Source organism: Saimiri boliviensis, chromosome 11, assembly GCF_048565385.1.
Source record: "Saimiri boliviensis isolate mSaiBol1 chromosome 11, mSaiBol1.pri, whole genome shotgun sequence".
NCBI classification, from domain to species: domain Eukaryota; kingdom Metazoa; phylum Chordata; class Mammalia; order Primates; family Cebidae; genus Saimiri; species Saimiri boliviensis.
The window spans coordinates 24,721,013-24,735,895 of record NC_133459.1 but is presented as its reverse complement, the minus strand read 5'-3'; the positions used below and the strand labels follow the sequence as shown (position 1 = coordinate 24,735,895).

General features: G+C 47.0%; 2 protein-coding genes across 2 annotated transcripts; one reads left to right on the top strand and one right to left on the bottom strand.

Moving 5' to 3' along the window:
• Positions 1-4,173: 4,173 nt before the first annotated feature.
• LOC120365963 (large ribosomal subunit protein eL32-like) lies at positions 4,174-4,663 on the top strand. Its single transcript, XM_039473662.2, has one exon. The coding sequence runs from the start codon at positions 4,239-4,241 to the stop codon at positions 4,644-4,646; it is 408 nt and encodes a 135-aa protein (XP_039329596.1). The 5' UTR covers positions 4,174-4,238; the 3' UTR covers positions 4,647-4,663.
• A 7,137-nt stretch (positions 4,664-11,800) lies between these two features.
• On the bottom strand, positions 11,801-14,656 carry HMGN2 (high mobility group nucleosomal binding domain 2). The gene is made up of 6 exons (XM_039473663.2): positions 14,439-14,656; positions 13,519-13,563; positions 13,315-13,344; positions 12,897-12,947; positions 12,362-12,457; positions 11,801-11,933 (listed from the first exon to the last, which is right to left on the bottom strand). The coding sequence occupies exons 1-6, from the start codon at positions 14,451-14,453 to the stop codon at positions 11,898-11,900; spliced, it is 273 nt and encodes a 90-aa protein (XP_039329597.1). The 5' UTR covers positions 14,454-14,656; the 3' UTR covers positions 11,801-11,897.
• Positions 14,657-14,883: the final 227 nt, after the last annotated feature.

The following is a 14,883-nucleotide window of genomic DNA, read 5'->3' as shown; positions in this document are numbered from 1 at the left end:
GGAGAATTGCCTGAACCCAGGAGGCGGAGGTTGCGGTGAGCCGAGATCGCGCCACGCCTAGCTAATTTTTATATTTTTAATAGAGATGGGGTTTCACCATATTGGTCAGGCTGGTCTCAAACTCCTGATCTCAAATGATCCACCCGCCTCAGCCTCCCAAAGTGTTGGGATTACAGGTATGAGCCACTGCATGTAGCCTCCTTTACTTTTTTAATAAACTTGCTTTTGCTTTGCATTGGGGACTCACCTTGAATTCTTTCTTCCTCAAGATCCAAGAACCCTCTCTTGGGGTCTGGATTGGGACCTCTTTCCTGTAATATTTTTACCAGATTGAAGTAGAGGAGGTGTGTTTGTGAAGAGCAAGGAGAGTTGGGTTTTGGTCATGTTGAGTTTGGGGTGCCTATGGTACACCTGGATTGGACTACACAGAAGGGTGATGGAAATACTGACATCAAGAGAGATGTAGGGGTGGGGGTATTGGGTCACTTGATAACATCATGAGGAGAAACTGAATAGGAGGGGATTGCAAAGGGGCTGGAGAAATGGTGTCTCTATTAAAAAAAAAAAGAATTAAAAAAAATACAAACATTAGTTGGGCGTGGTGGTGGACACCTGTAAGTAATCCCAGCCATTCAGGAGACTAAGGCAGGAGACTTGCATGAACCCGAGAGGCAGAGGTTGGGGTAAGCGGAGAAGTTCTGGCTGGGTGTGGTTGCTCACGCCTATAATCTCAGCACTTTGGGAGGCCGAGGTGGGCAGATCATGAGGTCAGATCAAGACCATCCTGGCTAACACAGTGAAATCTCATCTCTACTAAAATACAAAAAATTAGCCGGTCATGGTGGCACACACCTGTAGTCCCAGCTACTCGGGAGCCTGAGGTCGGGGAATCGCTTGAACCCAGGAGGCAGAGGTTGCAGTGAGCTGAGATCGTGACACTGCACCCCAGCCTGGAGACAGTGCAAGACTCCACAGCAAATAAATAAATAAAAATAAGTAAACTAGAAGTTCTAGCCCAGAAAGAGGTCCAGAAAAGTTGTGGGGTTTTTTTTCTTTGTTTTTAATTTTTTTTTTAAATTTGAGACAGTCTTGCTCTGTTGTCAGGCACCAGGCTGGAGTGCAGTGGCACGATCTTGGCTCACAGCAACCTTCGCCTCCTGGGTTCAAGCAATTCTCCTGTCTTAGCCTCCCGAATAGCTGGGACTACAGGCGCGCGCCACCACGCCCAGCTAATTTTTGTAGTTTTGTTTGTTTGTTTAGTAGAGACGGGGTTTCACCATGTTGGCCAGGCTGGTCTTGATCTCTTGACCTTGTGATCCGCCCACCTTGGCCTTCCAAAGTGTTGGGATTACAGGCGTGAGCCACCGCACCAGGCATCAGAAAAGTTTTTATTATATTTTAAGTTCTGGGATACATGTGCAGAACGTGCAGGTTTGTTACATAGGTATACGTGTACCTTGGTGGTTCACTGCACCCATCAACCCGTCATCTACATTAAGTATTTCTCCTAATGTTATCCCTCCTCTAGCCAGGCCTCCCAACCCCTGACAAGCCCCAGTGTGTGATATTCCCCTCCCTGTGTCCATGTGTTCTCATTAGAAAAGTTTTTAAAGGGAGGAAATGCTTGGACTCCTACCTCACACACTATACAAAAATCAACTCAAAATACATCAAAGACCTAAAATGAAGAGCTAGAACTATTTAACTCATGGAGCACACAGGTGTAAATCTTCGTGACTGTGGAGTAGGTAATGGTTTCTTAGATATAACACTAAAAACACAAGTAACCAAAAATAAGTAAATAGGACTTCATCAAAATTAAAAACTTGGTTTGTCAAAGGATGGTATTAAGAAAGTGGAGTATGGCCAGGTGTAGTGGCTACTCCTGTAATCTCAACACTTAAGGAGGCTGAGGCAGGAGGATCACTTGAGTTCAAGACCAGCCTAGGCAACACGGTTAGACTCCATCTCTACAAAAACATAAAAAAATTAGCTGGGTGTCATGTCTGTAGTCCCAGCTATTCAGGAGGCTGAAGTGGGAGGATCACCTGAGCTCAGACACCAAAGTTGCAGTGAGCCGTGTTCATGCCACTGCACTCCAGGCTGAATGACAAAGTGAGACCCTATCTCCAAAAACAAAACAAAAAGTAAAAAAAAAAAAAAAAAAAAGAAGACAACACACAGAATGAGAAGATTATGGATTTTATAAAGATCTAATATGGAAAATATATAAAGAACTCAGGCTCAGTGTGGTGGCTCATGCCAGTAATCCCCAACACTTTGGGAGGCCGAGGCAGGTAGATCACTTGAGACCAGAAATTTAAGACCAGCCTGGCCAACATGGAGAAATCCTGTCTCTACTAAAAATACAAAAATTAGACCAGGTGTGGTGGCTCATGCCTATAATCCCAGCACTTTGGGAGGTGGGTGGATCACCTGAAGTCCGGAGTTCAAAACCAGCCTGGTCAATATAGTGAAATCCCATCTCTACTAAAAAATACAAAAATTATCCATTCAAAAAAATCCCTCAGCTTAAGGCTCTTCCCTGAGGATCACCATGGCACTTCCAGCTGGAAAACAAACAAACAAACAAACAAAAAACAAAAATTAGGCCAGGTATGGTGGCTCATACCTGTAATCCCAGCACTTTGGGAGGCCAAGGCAGGCAGATCACTTGAGGTCAGGAGTTTGAAACCAACCAGCCTGGCCAACATGGAGAAACCCCCTCTATTAAAAAAAATTAAAAATTAAAAAAAAATACAAACCTTATCTGGGCATGGTGGTAGACATCTATAATCCCAGCTACTCGGGCTGAGGCAGGAGACTTGCTTAAACCCAGGAGGCAGAGGTTGGGGTGAGCTGAGATCAAGCCACTGCACTGCAGCCTGGGTGATAGAGCAAAATTCCATCTCAAAGAAAACAAACAAAAAAAGGCTGGGCTCAGTGGCTCAAGCCTATAATCCCAGCACTTTTCGAGGCCGAGGCAGGCAGATCACCTATGGTCAGAAGTTCAACACCAGCCTGGCCAACAGGGTGAAACCCTCTCTCTACTAAAAGCACAAAAATTAGCTGGGCCTGGCTGAGCACGGTGGCTCATGCCTTTAATCCCAGTACTTTGGGAGGCTGAGGCAGGCAGATCACAGGTCAAGAGATCGAGACCATCCTGGCTAACATGGTGAAACCCCGTCTCTACCAAAAACACAAAAATTAGCTGGGTGTGGTAGCACCCTCCTGTGGTCCCAGCTACTTGGGAAGCTGAGCTAGGAGAATCCCTTAAACCCAGAAGGAGGAGATTCAGTGAGCTGAGATCGCACCACTGCACTCCAGCCTGGTGACAGAGCAAGATTCCGTCTTAAAAAAAAAAAAAAATTAGCAGGGCATGGTGGTAGTCACCTGTAACCCCAGCTATTCAGGAGGCTGAGGCAGGAGAATTGCCTGAACCTGGAAGGCAGAGGTTGCAGTAAGCTGAGATCATGCCACTGTACTCCAGCCTGGGTGACAGAGGAAGACTCAGTCTTAAAAAAGAAAAAATTAGTTGGGCATGGTGGTACACACCTGTAATCCCAGCTGTGCTGCTTGGGAGACTGAGCTAACAATCACTTTGAACCAGGAGACAGAGTTTGCAGTGAACCAAGATCGCACCACTTACTCCAGCCTGGGTGACAGAGTTGAGATTCTGCCTCAGAAAAGCCCCCCAAAACAAAAAAACTAGTTGGGTGTGGTGGTATGTGCCTGTAGTCCTGGCTACAAGGGGAAATCATTTGGTCCCAGATCAATACTGCAGTGAACTATGTTTGTACAACTGCACTGTAGCCTGGGAGACACCATAAGCCCGTCTAAAAAATAAAAAACAAAACACATATATATGTAACTCTGAGGCTAGGCGCTGTGGCTCACACCTGCAATGCCAGTACTTAAGAAGGCTGAGGTGGACGGATCACTTGAGGTCAGGAGTTCAAGATCAGCCTAGACAACGTTGCAAAACCTCATCTCTATTAAAAAACAAAAATTAGCCAGGCATGCTGTAATACAGGTGCATGCCTGTAATCCCAGCTACTTGGGAAGCTGAGGCACAAGAATCTCTTGAGCCTGGGAGGCAGAGGTTGCAGTGAGCCAAGACCTTGCCACTGTACTCTAGCTTGGGGGACACAGCAAGACACTGTCTCAAAATAAAGAAAAGGTAGCTTGCTCTCTTCCTCGGCGCTGCCTACGGACGTAGCAGCGAATTCCTCGGCATCATGGCCGCCCTTAGACCCCTTGTGAAACCCAAGATCGTCAAAAAGAGAACCAAGAAGTTCATCCGGCACCAGTCGGACCGATACGTCAAAATTAAGCGTAACTGGCGGAAACCCAGAGGTATTGACAACAGGGTTCGTAGAAGGTTCAAGGGCCAGATCTTGATGCCTAACATTGGTTATGGGAGCAACAAGAAAACAAAGCACATGCTGCCCAGTGGCTTCTGGAAGTTCCTGGTCCACAACGTCAAGGAGCTGGAAGTGCTGCTGATGTGCAACAAATCTTACTGTGCTGAGATTGCTAACAATGTTTCCTCCAAGAACCGCAAAGCCATCGTGGAAAGAGCTGCCCAGCTGGCCATCAGAGTCACCAACCCCAATGCCAGTCTGCGCAGCGAAGAAAATGAGTAGACAGCTTATGTGCACATTTTATGTTTAAATAAAACTGGCATCTTCCTTATTTTTTTTTTTTTTTTTTTTTTTTTTTTGAGACGGAGTTTCGCTGTGGTTACCCAGGCTGGAGTGCAATGGCGCGATCTTGGCTCAACGCAACCTCCGCCTCCTGGGTTCAGGCAATTCTCCTGCCTCAGCCTCCTGAGTAGCTGGGATTATAGGCACGCGCCACCATGCCCAGCTAATTTTTTGTATTTTTAGTAGAGACGGGGTTTCACTATGTTGACCAGGATGGTCTCGATCTCTTGACCTCGTGATCCGCCTGCCTCAGCCTCCCAAAGTGCTGGGATTACAGGCGTGAGCCACCGCGCCCAGCTGCCTTAGTTTTAAGTCTTCAAAAAAAAAAAAAAAAAAAGAAAAGAAAAGAAAAGAAAAGGTAGCTTATGCCTGTAATCCCAGCATTTTGGGAGGCCAAGGAAGGCAGATAACCTGAGGTCAGGAGTTCGAGGTCAACCTGGACAACGTGGCAAAAACCTATCTCTACTAAAAATACAAAAAAATTAGCCAGGCATGGTGGTGGGCACCTGTAATCCCAGCTACTCAGGAGGCTGAGGCAGGAGGAACTGCTTGAACTCAGGAGGCAGAGGTTGCAGTGAGTCAAGATCATGCCACTGCACTCCAGCCTGGGCGGCAGAATGAGACTCTGTCTCAAAAAGAAAAAAAAAGAAAAGAAAAAAAAAAGGAAAGGGAGCTCTTACAACTCAATCCAGAAACAATACTTTTCTAAGGAGAATGTTAAACACACACCCACACCCACACCCTAATTAGAAGCTGGGCAAAGGATATGAATAGACACTTCTTTAAAAAGATATACAGGCCGGGCACAGTGGCTCACACCTGTAATCCCAGCACTTTGGGAGGCTGAGGTGGGCAGATCACCTGAGGTTAGGAGTTCAAGGCCAGCCTGGTGGCCAACATGGTGAAACCCGTCTCTACAAAAACACAAAAATTAGCTGGGCGTGATGGCAGGTGTGTGTAATCCCAGCTACTTGGGAGGCTGAGGCAGGATAATTGCTTGAACCTGGGAGGCAGAGGTTGCAGTGTGCCAAGATCCCACCATTACCCTCCAGCCTGGGCAACAGGGCAAGACTGTTTAAAAAAAAAAAAAAAAAAAAAAAAAAGCCGGCCAGGTGCCTTGGCTCATGCCAGTAATAAACTTCGGGAGGTTGAAGCAGGCAGATCATGAGGTCAGGAGTTTGAGACCAGCCTGGCCAATATGGTGAAACCCCATCTCTACTAAAAATACAAAAATTAGCCAGGTGTGCTGGCATATGTCTGTGGTGGCACATGTCTGTAGTCCCAACTACTTGGGAAGCTGAGGCAGGAGAATCGCTTGAACCCGGGAGGCACAGGTTGCAGTGAGACAAGATCACACCACTGCACTTCAACCTGGGTGACAGAGCAAGACTGTGTCAAAAATTAAATTGAAAAAGAGACAGGGTTGCTGCGTTGGCCAGGCCTAAGTACAGTGGCCAATCATAGCTCACTATAGCCTTTGTAGTGTGTGACTACAGGCAGGCACACACCACCATACATGGCTAATATCTGTATTTTTGTAGAGATAAGGTTTCACCATGTTGGCAAGGCTGGTCTCAAACTCCTGACCTCAAGTGATACTTCCACCTTGGCCTCCCAAAGTGCTGGGATTACAGGTGTGAGCCACTGTACCTGGCCTGCAAACCTGTCCCTTAAAAGAAAGTAAATGAGGCTGGGCACAGTGGCCCACACCTGTAATCCCCGCACTTTGGGAGGCCAAGGTGGAAGTATCACTTGAGGTCAGGAGTTTGAGACCAGCTGGCCAACATGGTGAAACCCTGTCTCTACTAAAAATACAAAAAATTAGCTGGGTATGGTGGTGGGTGCATGTAATTCCAGCTACTTGGGAGGTTGAGGCAGGAGAATCGCTTGAACCCGGGAGGTGGAGGTTGCAGTGAGCCAAGATTGTGCCACTGCACTCCAGCCTAGGTAACAAGAATGAAATTCCATCTGAAAAAAAATATTTTTAAAGAGAAAAAAGCATGAGTTACCATATGACCCAGCAATTCCATTCCTACACAAATGCCCAAATGAATTAGAAACGTAGGTCTACAAAAACTTCTATATGATATCCCTAGCAGCATTATTCACAATAGCCCCAAAGTAGCAATCACCCAAATGTACATCAACTGATAGGTAAATAAGATGTGATTTATCCAATGTGATATATCCATACAATGGAATGTTATTTGGCAATACAAGTTATCAAATACATATGATGTGGATGAACCTTGAAAACATGCTAAGTGAAAGAAGCCAGTTTCACTCCATTTAGATGAAATATTCAGAAAAGTTCTACAGAGACAGCAAGTAGTGATTATCTAGGGATGTTGGGAGGAGGAAATAGAGAGTCAACTGCTAATGGGCATGGAACTTTTTTGGGGTGATGAAAATATTCAGAGGCTAGGCAGTGTGGCTCATCGTATAATCCCAGCACTTTGGGAGGCCAAAGCAGGCAGATCACTTGAGGTCAAGAGTTCAAGACCAGCCTAGGCAAAATGGCAAAATCCTGTCTCTACCAAAAACACAAAAAAATAGCCAGGCATGGTGTGTGCCTGTGGTCCTAGCTATTTGGGAGGCTGACGATTGCTTGAGCCTGGGAGGTAGACGCTGCAGTGAACAATGAACTGAGGTCATACCGCTGCAGTCTAGCCTGGGTGACACAGAGAGACCCCATCTCAGAAAAAAAAAAAAAAAAATAATTCCAGAATTTGAAGTGAGTTGCAAAATGTTGTGAATGTACTAAAATCACTGCAGTATATGCTTTAAAATGGTGAATTTTGGCTGTGTGTGCAGTGCCAGCACTTTGGGAAGCCAGGGTAGGAGGACTGTTTCATGCCTAGGAGTTGAATACCAGCCTGGGCAACACAGCAAGACTCCATCTCTTAAAATAATAATAAAATGGGCCAGGCGCCGTGGCTCACGCCTGTAATCCCAGCACTTTGGGAGGCCGAGGTGGGCGGATCACGAGGTCGAGACCATCCTGGTCAACATGGTGAAACCCCGTCTCTACTAAAAGTACAAAAATTAGCTGGGCGTGGTGGCACCTGCCTGTAATCCCAGCTCGGGAGGCTGAGGCAGGAGAATTGCTTGAACCCAGGAGGTGGAGGTTGCGCCATTGCACTCCAGCCTGGGTAACGAGTGAAACTCCGTCTCAAAAAATAAATAAGGCCGGGCGCGGTGGCTCAAACCTGTAATCCCAGCACTTTGGGAGGCCGAGGCGGGTGGATCACGAGGTCGAGATTGAGACCATCCTGGTCATCATGGTGAAACCCCGTCTCTACTAAAAATACAAAAGCTGAGGCAGGAGAATTGCTTGAACCCAGGAGGCGGAGGTTGCGGTGAGCCGAGATCGCGCCATTGCACTCCAGCCTGGGTAACAAGAGCGAAACTCCGTCTCAAAATAAATAAATAAAATAAAATAAAATAAAATAAAATAAAATAAAATAAAATAAAATAAAATGGTGACTTAATGGTTTATGATTATTTCTCAATTTAAAAATGGGGCCGGGCAATTCTCAGCAGTTAACTGCTGCAGTGAATGAGGCCATGCCTGAAGAGACCATGCAGCAGGCTGTCCACAGAATAGCCATTTTCTTTTTTTTTTTTTTTGAGACGGAGTTTCGCTTGTTACCCAGGCTGGAGTGCAAGGGCGCGATCTCGGCTCACCGCAACCTCCGCCTCCTGGGTTCAGGCAATTCTCTTGCCTCAGCCTCCTGAGTAGCTGGGATTACAGGCACGCGCCACCATGCCCAGCTAATTTTTTGTATTTTTAGTAGAGACGGGGTTTCACCGTGTTGACCAGGATGGTCTCAATCTCCTGACCTCGTGATCCACCCGCCTCAGCCTCCCAAAGTGCTGGGATTACAGGCTTGAGCCACCGCGCCCGGCCATTTTCTTCTTCTATTATCATCCCTCTTCTGCTTAATTCCAACAACCCTGACTGGTCTAAGCAGATTCTGTGGTTTCATTCCTCTTGTAATGATTGATTTAGGAGTGGACAGGCAATCCAGATCTGCCCAGTGAAACACAGGCTGCTGTGGGCTTGTGGGAGGAAATATTTATTTTTTTGAGATGGAGTTTCTCTCGTCACCCAGGCTGGAGTGCAGTGGCACAATCTCAGCTCACTGCCACCTCCACCTCCCAGGTTCAAGGGATTCTCCTGCCTCAGCCTCCTGAGCAGCTGGGATTACAAGTGCCCACCACCATGCCCGGCTAATTTTTTATATTTTTAGAACAGACAGGGTTTCACCATGTCGGACAGGCTGGTCTCGAACTCCTGATCTCAGGTGATCCGCCTCAGCCTCCTAAAGTGTTGGGATTACAGGTGTGAAACACTGCACCTGGCCAAAATATGTATGTGTGTATATATATATATATATATATATAAAACTTCAACAGATGAGATGTTTCTATGTTGTCCAGGCAGGCCTGGAAAGTGTAGCCACACCTCCTCATGTGCCAGGACAAGTGGCCTGAGCCACTGTGGCTTCCTTGTTATTCTTAGAGGAAAAACCAGTAGTCCTCTGGCCTCTTGCCATTGGTATGGCAAGTTATGATGCCTAGAGCAACTGACTTGAAGGTAATGTGGTTGGAGAACATGCCGAGGGTAGTAGAGCAGAAAGATGGGAAGATCCATCTGGGTCTCCACAGCTGCCCGACCCTCGGGACTTGATCAGGAGATGAGTCCTCTAGTTTGTGCTATTTTACTGTTCTTCTACTTAGAGCCCAAAGCATCATATGCAGGTTACTGGTGACTTTTCTCGAGATCTTAAGAACGGGCCTGGAGACAGGGCTGGCACTGGGCATGCTACTATGGGAGAATGGTCCTTACCACAATTTAATGTCTGGTTTGGTTTTAGGCCCAGCTACTTTCATGGTCCAGAGCCAGTTAAATCAGTATTTTCCAGGAAGGAAAAAAAAGAAAAAAACCCAAAAAGTTCAAGCTTACCCTACTCATCCTAATTATTTGGAAACAAGAGGACCAGAAAATAAAGACTATCAAGTTTAACCTCAGCCAGTTGCTTCACATCTGAATCTCACTCTCAACTGCAAAATGGGGCTATATCTGTTATCTCACGGGACTGACCCAAAGATTAAAGAACATCAGGCAGGGCTGCTGGTATAGCCCAGGGCTTGGCAGACTTGTCACCAACAAAGAACCCCAGCTCTATCAAATCCTGCAACCTCTGCTCAAATACCAGCCTACACTACCCCCTGACCACTCTAAGACATCTTTAGGTTTCCTCTGGAAGAGGACACCACTTCTAGATTAAAAATTACCTACCTACAACCTAGAATGACTTCAGTAATTATCAAAGTAAATGGCTGGTAAATGCCTAAATAGACAAATGTTACTTTATCCTGAATCTGTCAGAGGTGACTTGTCTACTTGAGGGTTGGAATCCTGACTCCGCTGCTCATCAGACGTACACATAACCTGAAATAAATTTCTTCATCTGTGCCTGCTTCCTCATCCATGAGTGATACTTATACAAACATCTCAATACTTGAGAGAGAATACACGAAAAACCTCATCAAGAGTTTAACAACTATACTTTTTTGACTAAGGGGATGGACATGGCAACTGCGGTCTCCAACTCACCTTTATTCCTGTCCAACAATACAGTCCCAAGGTCTGTAAAAGCAAATTCAACTTCCACGTTCTAACAAATAACTTCTTGCCATTTCACTTAAGAGAAAGGGGGTTTCTCCGCAGCAACTCCAAACTAAAGGAATCAGAAAAGACCCTATCATGTCTTTGTTTGCAGGTCTACTTAGGAGCAAAGTGTCATCTGCCTTACAAATGGCCAATTATGTGACACAGGGCCACTCTCCGACATAAGTCTATTAATCTGCTAATTTTATAGATTGCAGATGCAGATGGAAATAAGAGGCTCCTTGCTGTCAGCTACCAAGCCAAAACCTCAGATCTATCAAAAATCTGCACTTGATACACTTCATGCAGAGTTATGCAAAAACAAACATTGCAGGGAATGCTGCATAACGAAGTACAGAAATCACTTCCCTTCTCTCAGCCTTTCACCACCAGTAGGAAGGATACTCCTGGAATCCTCCCTAACTCCATCTAGCACTGTTTTAGAAACTGACTATAGGCCAAGGTGGGTGGATCACCTGAGGTTGGGAGTTCAAGACCAGCCTGACCAACATGATGAAAACCTGTCTTTAAAAAAAAAAAAAAAAAAAAAAAGAAAGAAACTGACTATAAATTAGTGAAAGATCCTTAGATTGTATACGAAATACCTCAAAGCAGAACACACTCTCTTCCAAGAAACTTGGATAAACCAGGTTACCCCACTTGTGGGAAAAGATCAGAGGCAGCATTCCAAGCCAAACTGTATCCAGCTTTATTAAAGATACTTTCCATAAACAATCATGGTATTTCAGGCAGGACATGGGCAGACAATCATTAACAGTATACAACAACTTTCAAACTCCCTTCTTTGATGGACTACCAAAAATCAGAAAGCCACTATAAAACCCAATGAAGTCTTCATCTGATGCTCTGAACAGGGAAAGTTTAGAGTGAGGGTTGACATTTCACATTTAGCATGTTGTTTAACAACTTTTCACGAGCCGACCCTGACTTTCAGGAAGTGAAATGAAAATGGCAGAATTCATCTGAAGATCCACAATCTAGAAATGGAATCACTGCTTTTTGACAGGTGCCATCTCAGTGGCATCACTGGCAAGTCCAGATTGCCTGACACTGGTAACCAATGACTGGGAGTCAGGTCCCAACAGATGCCTGGGCTTAAGGGAGTTAAGTCTATGCTGAAAGACGGAAAGGGAGAAGAGGACATAAAAGCGAATTTGTGTTTCCATACCACAAGGCTTTTGTGTGCCAAGGTGGCCATGTGTGTCAAAGTCAGGGAATCCCTCCTCCTGGGAGCCAAGAGGAAGTCTCTCAAAACTAGAAGGGAAAGGCGTTTCCCCACATCAATCCAGCTTTGGAGACATTCTATTAGTGACATATGCCCCTTCCCCCAAAACAACAATGAAGTGTTCTGTGTGCTAACAACATAGCTTAAAAAAAAAAAAAAAAAACAAAAAAGTAAAACAAAATTCTGCATTTTTATAAAACTTGATAAAAAATAGTATTTCAAACTGTACAGTCACCAGAAGTACACAGTTATCAAAAATGCACACACTTCACTTGGCATCTCCAGCACCTTCGGCTTTCTGTGCCTAAAAGAAAACAGACAAATTAGCGCAATGTGTAGATTTTGAAACTATCTTTGTTTACATTCCACCTACAGCATCATTTTGCTCCCAGGCCAAAGTTCAGGTTTCAGGTACTGAGACTGAGTATTTCTTCTGAGAATGACTTACTAAATAACTTTGCTAAGTCACCTCTCCTCTGGGCCTTACTGTAAAACTGGGGAAGGAGGAATACCAGAATTAGAGATCCGAGGTTACTCCTAGCTTGAAAACCTTACATAGTATAAAACATAGTGCCCTTCGGCTGACAGTAGAGACTGCAAGAATCCAGGATTTAAGTTAACAGGAAAGCCACAAGCAGACTCTGGACCACACAGTACATTTGGAGTGACAAAATAAAAGGGTAATTAAATCTTTGAAATCAGCAACTAAAAAGAGTGAAACAGCAGCTGTACCTGGTCTGTTTTGGCATCTCCATTTTCTGCAGGGTTATTCCCTTCTTTGCCAGCATCAGCTTTTCCCTTTTTCCCTTTGGGTACCTTCTCTCCCTTCTGAAAAAGGGGAAAAAATAGAACTGTTTCTCCCCATTTCTTATTTCCAGGGTATGGTCTGCAAAGTTCTGCACAAGGTAGGATTGTTTACTGAAGATAAAACACACACAAACCCTCGCCTGTTGACAAGAACCGATCAAAACTAGGTTAAATTATCCGTAACTCGCAATAATCTTTAATACTTAAAATTTCCTAAGTGTAAGTAACAGGATAAATCAGCTTAAACCCTAAAATATTTAATATTTAAAAATGCAGATGTTCCTACAAACTAATGACAGAGTTCTTCATCAGGAAACCAACGTTATGAATCCCTAGGATGAGGCAAGCTACTGACAGTTTGTAACCTCCATTAATGGTGGTACCATTATGCTAATTAAGTTAAGGCACTAAGGACAGTCCTAATTCTGTGAAAGTGATCAATTCCAATGTTAGCACTTACCTTTGCAGGGGCCTTTTTAGGCTTGGGCTCTGGCTTTGGAGGAGCAGGTTTCTTTTTTTGGCAGGAAGAGAGGAAAAAGTAAACATCAGTACAGTGGACCGAAGAAAACCACCCACGACCGATCAAGCAACCAAAAGGACCAGGGTACAACCAAAGTACCAAGGGTAGAGAAGTTTCTCCTCAAGTTTTTGTGGCTGGCTTTCTTTTAGAATGTTGGATCTCCAGAAGCCCACTCAAATGTCCCACTTTGGCCAACAGCCATCAGAATTTCAAAACCAGCAAACCCCAAAGGGGCAAGAGTCCCAAGAGGCGATCATTCAAAATCAGGAACTAACCATAATTCATGGGAAGCAAAGGTTTTTTTTTTTTTGATATTTAGTTTCAGGAACAAATACGAAAATTCAAAGCATACACTTACAGCAGACAACCTCGCGGATCTTCTCTGTGGCTATGAAAGACAACGAGAAAGTTAGAAATAGGACAAGTAAATCGCTTTGAAATTTTGGTATCAATTTGCTCTGGATTACGGGAGTGTAAATTCAGGACACAGGTTACGGTTAAGCATCGAGTCCAGTGGCCTCTGCTACTCAAGGTTTGGACCCTTAAAGAGAGAATGACTTACTTCGTCCTTCACCTTGGCTTTATCTCCTTTAGCATCCCCTTCAGCCTATAAGAAACAAGAACAAAAAACCGCAACTTTTGAGGTGATCCTTAGTTATTTCCTGAACTTCAGAGCCCTAACAAGACTAAAGCAGTCGTCCACACAACTTTTCTGGGACATAAACAAACGAGTGAGCCCTCTGTTCGTATTAAGACCGAAAAGCGCGCGGGAGCCGATCCCGTGAAGCCAGGGCTGAGCCGGAACGCGGCCGGGAAGGGCAGCCGAACCCGCACCACCGCGCCAGGCAGAAGCAACAGCTGCAGATGGCGCAAACAAACCCCCTCCGGAGGCGGAGCCCAGCGCCGTTGCCATGGCAGCCGTCGAGGGCGGGAGAGGGAGGCGCGCGCAGCCCGGGGAACTCGTAGGCGGCGGCAGCGCGCGTCTCGTGCGCCGGGAACGTGGGAGAGGGGCGGGGCCACACAGCACAAGCCCCGCCCCGAGGGAGAGAGGCCCCGCCCCCTCACGGCGGCAGTTTTTTGGCGGCAGCAAGTTCCCCCGCCCGCCAACCCCGAGCGCCGCCTTCCCGCCCTTTCGGGTTTGAATTGCCCGCCCGCAGGGAGGGGAGGGAAGGGGCCCTGGCGATGGGGGAGGGGGCACGGGCGGGGGCGCCGAGCCCGAGGGGAGCGGGATAAACAGCCGCCAACATGGCTCCTCCCGCCGCGGCCGCCGCTCCTCCAATATGGCCTCTGGCGCCCGCGGGCAGCCGAGCTGCTGCTCAGGGTTAGCCCCGAGCCGCCCGGCATCGCCTCGAGCCCCCGCGCGGGGCGGCAGCGCTGGCTCCTGCCTGGCGCCGATTCTCGCGCCCTGCGCCAGGGAGGCGGTGGCAGTGGCGGCGGCGGTGGCAGTGGCGGCCCGGCGCCTGGGGCCCTCGCGCCACGTACCTTTCTCTTGGGCATGGTGGCGACGGCGGCGGGACGTAGGCGCTGAGCGCGGGATGCAGCGGCGCGTGGGCTTTGGTCGGTCCGGGGGTCGCTCTCGCCTCTTCTTCTTCACACTGCTCAGGCTCCGGGGGGTTTATAAAGTTTTTATAGCGCTGGGAGCCCCGGACCGGTTAGAACCGGATTTCACCTCCCGCCGCCGTTCATTGGCCCAGCTGGGGTCACGTGGGCGGGGTTTAAACTCACCTCCTCTGGAGGGAGTGAGGAGGGGGGTGTGGGGGGGCAGTGCGCGCGAGACGGCGGCGCGCCGAGGGGCTGGGGGGCGCAGTCGGGGAGGCGCGCGTGGAAGGCAGTAAATGAGGAGGGGTGCGCAAGTCGGCGGGCTCTGGGTTCCGGCTCCCGCCAAGAGCTGGCTTTTGCAAACTAGCAAGTTCCTTCCACCTTATGC

Bases quoted from the DNA above. Each gene is read 5' to 3' on its own strand.
- LOC120365963 (XM_039473662.2), top strand. From the start codon at position 4,239: ATGGCCGCCCTTAGACCCCTTGTGAAACCCAAGATCGTCAAAAAGAGA.
- HMGN2 (XM_039473663.2), bottom strand. The intron at 12,948-13,314 runs GTAAGTGTATGC...TGCCAAAAAAAG, and splicing joins GATCCGCGAGGTTGTCTGCT to AAACCTGCTCCTCCAAAGCC. The intron at 12,458-12,896 runs GTAAGTGCTAAC...CCCCTTTTTCAG, and splicing joins CTAAAAAGGCCCCTGCAAAG to AAGGGAGAGAAGGTACCCAA.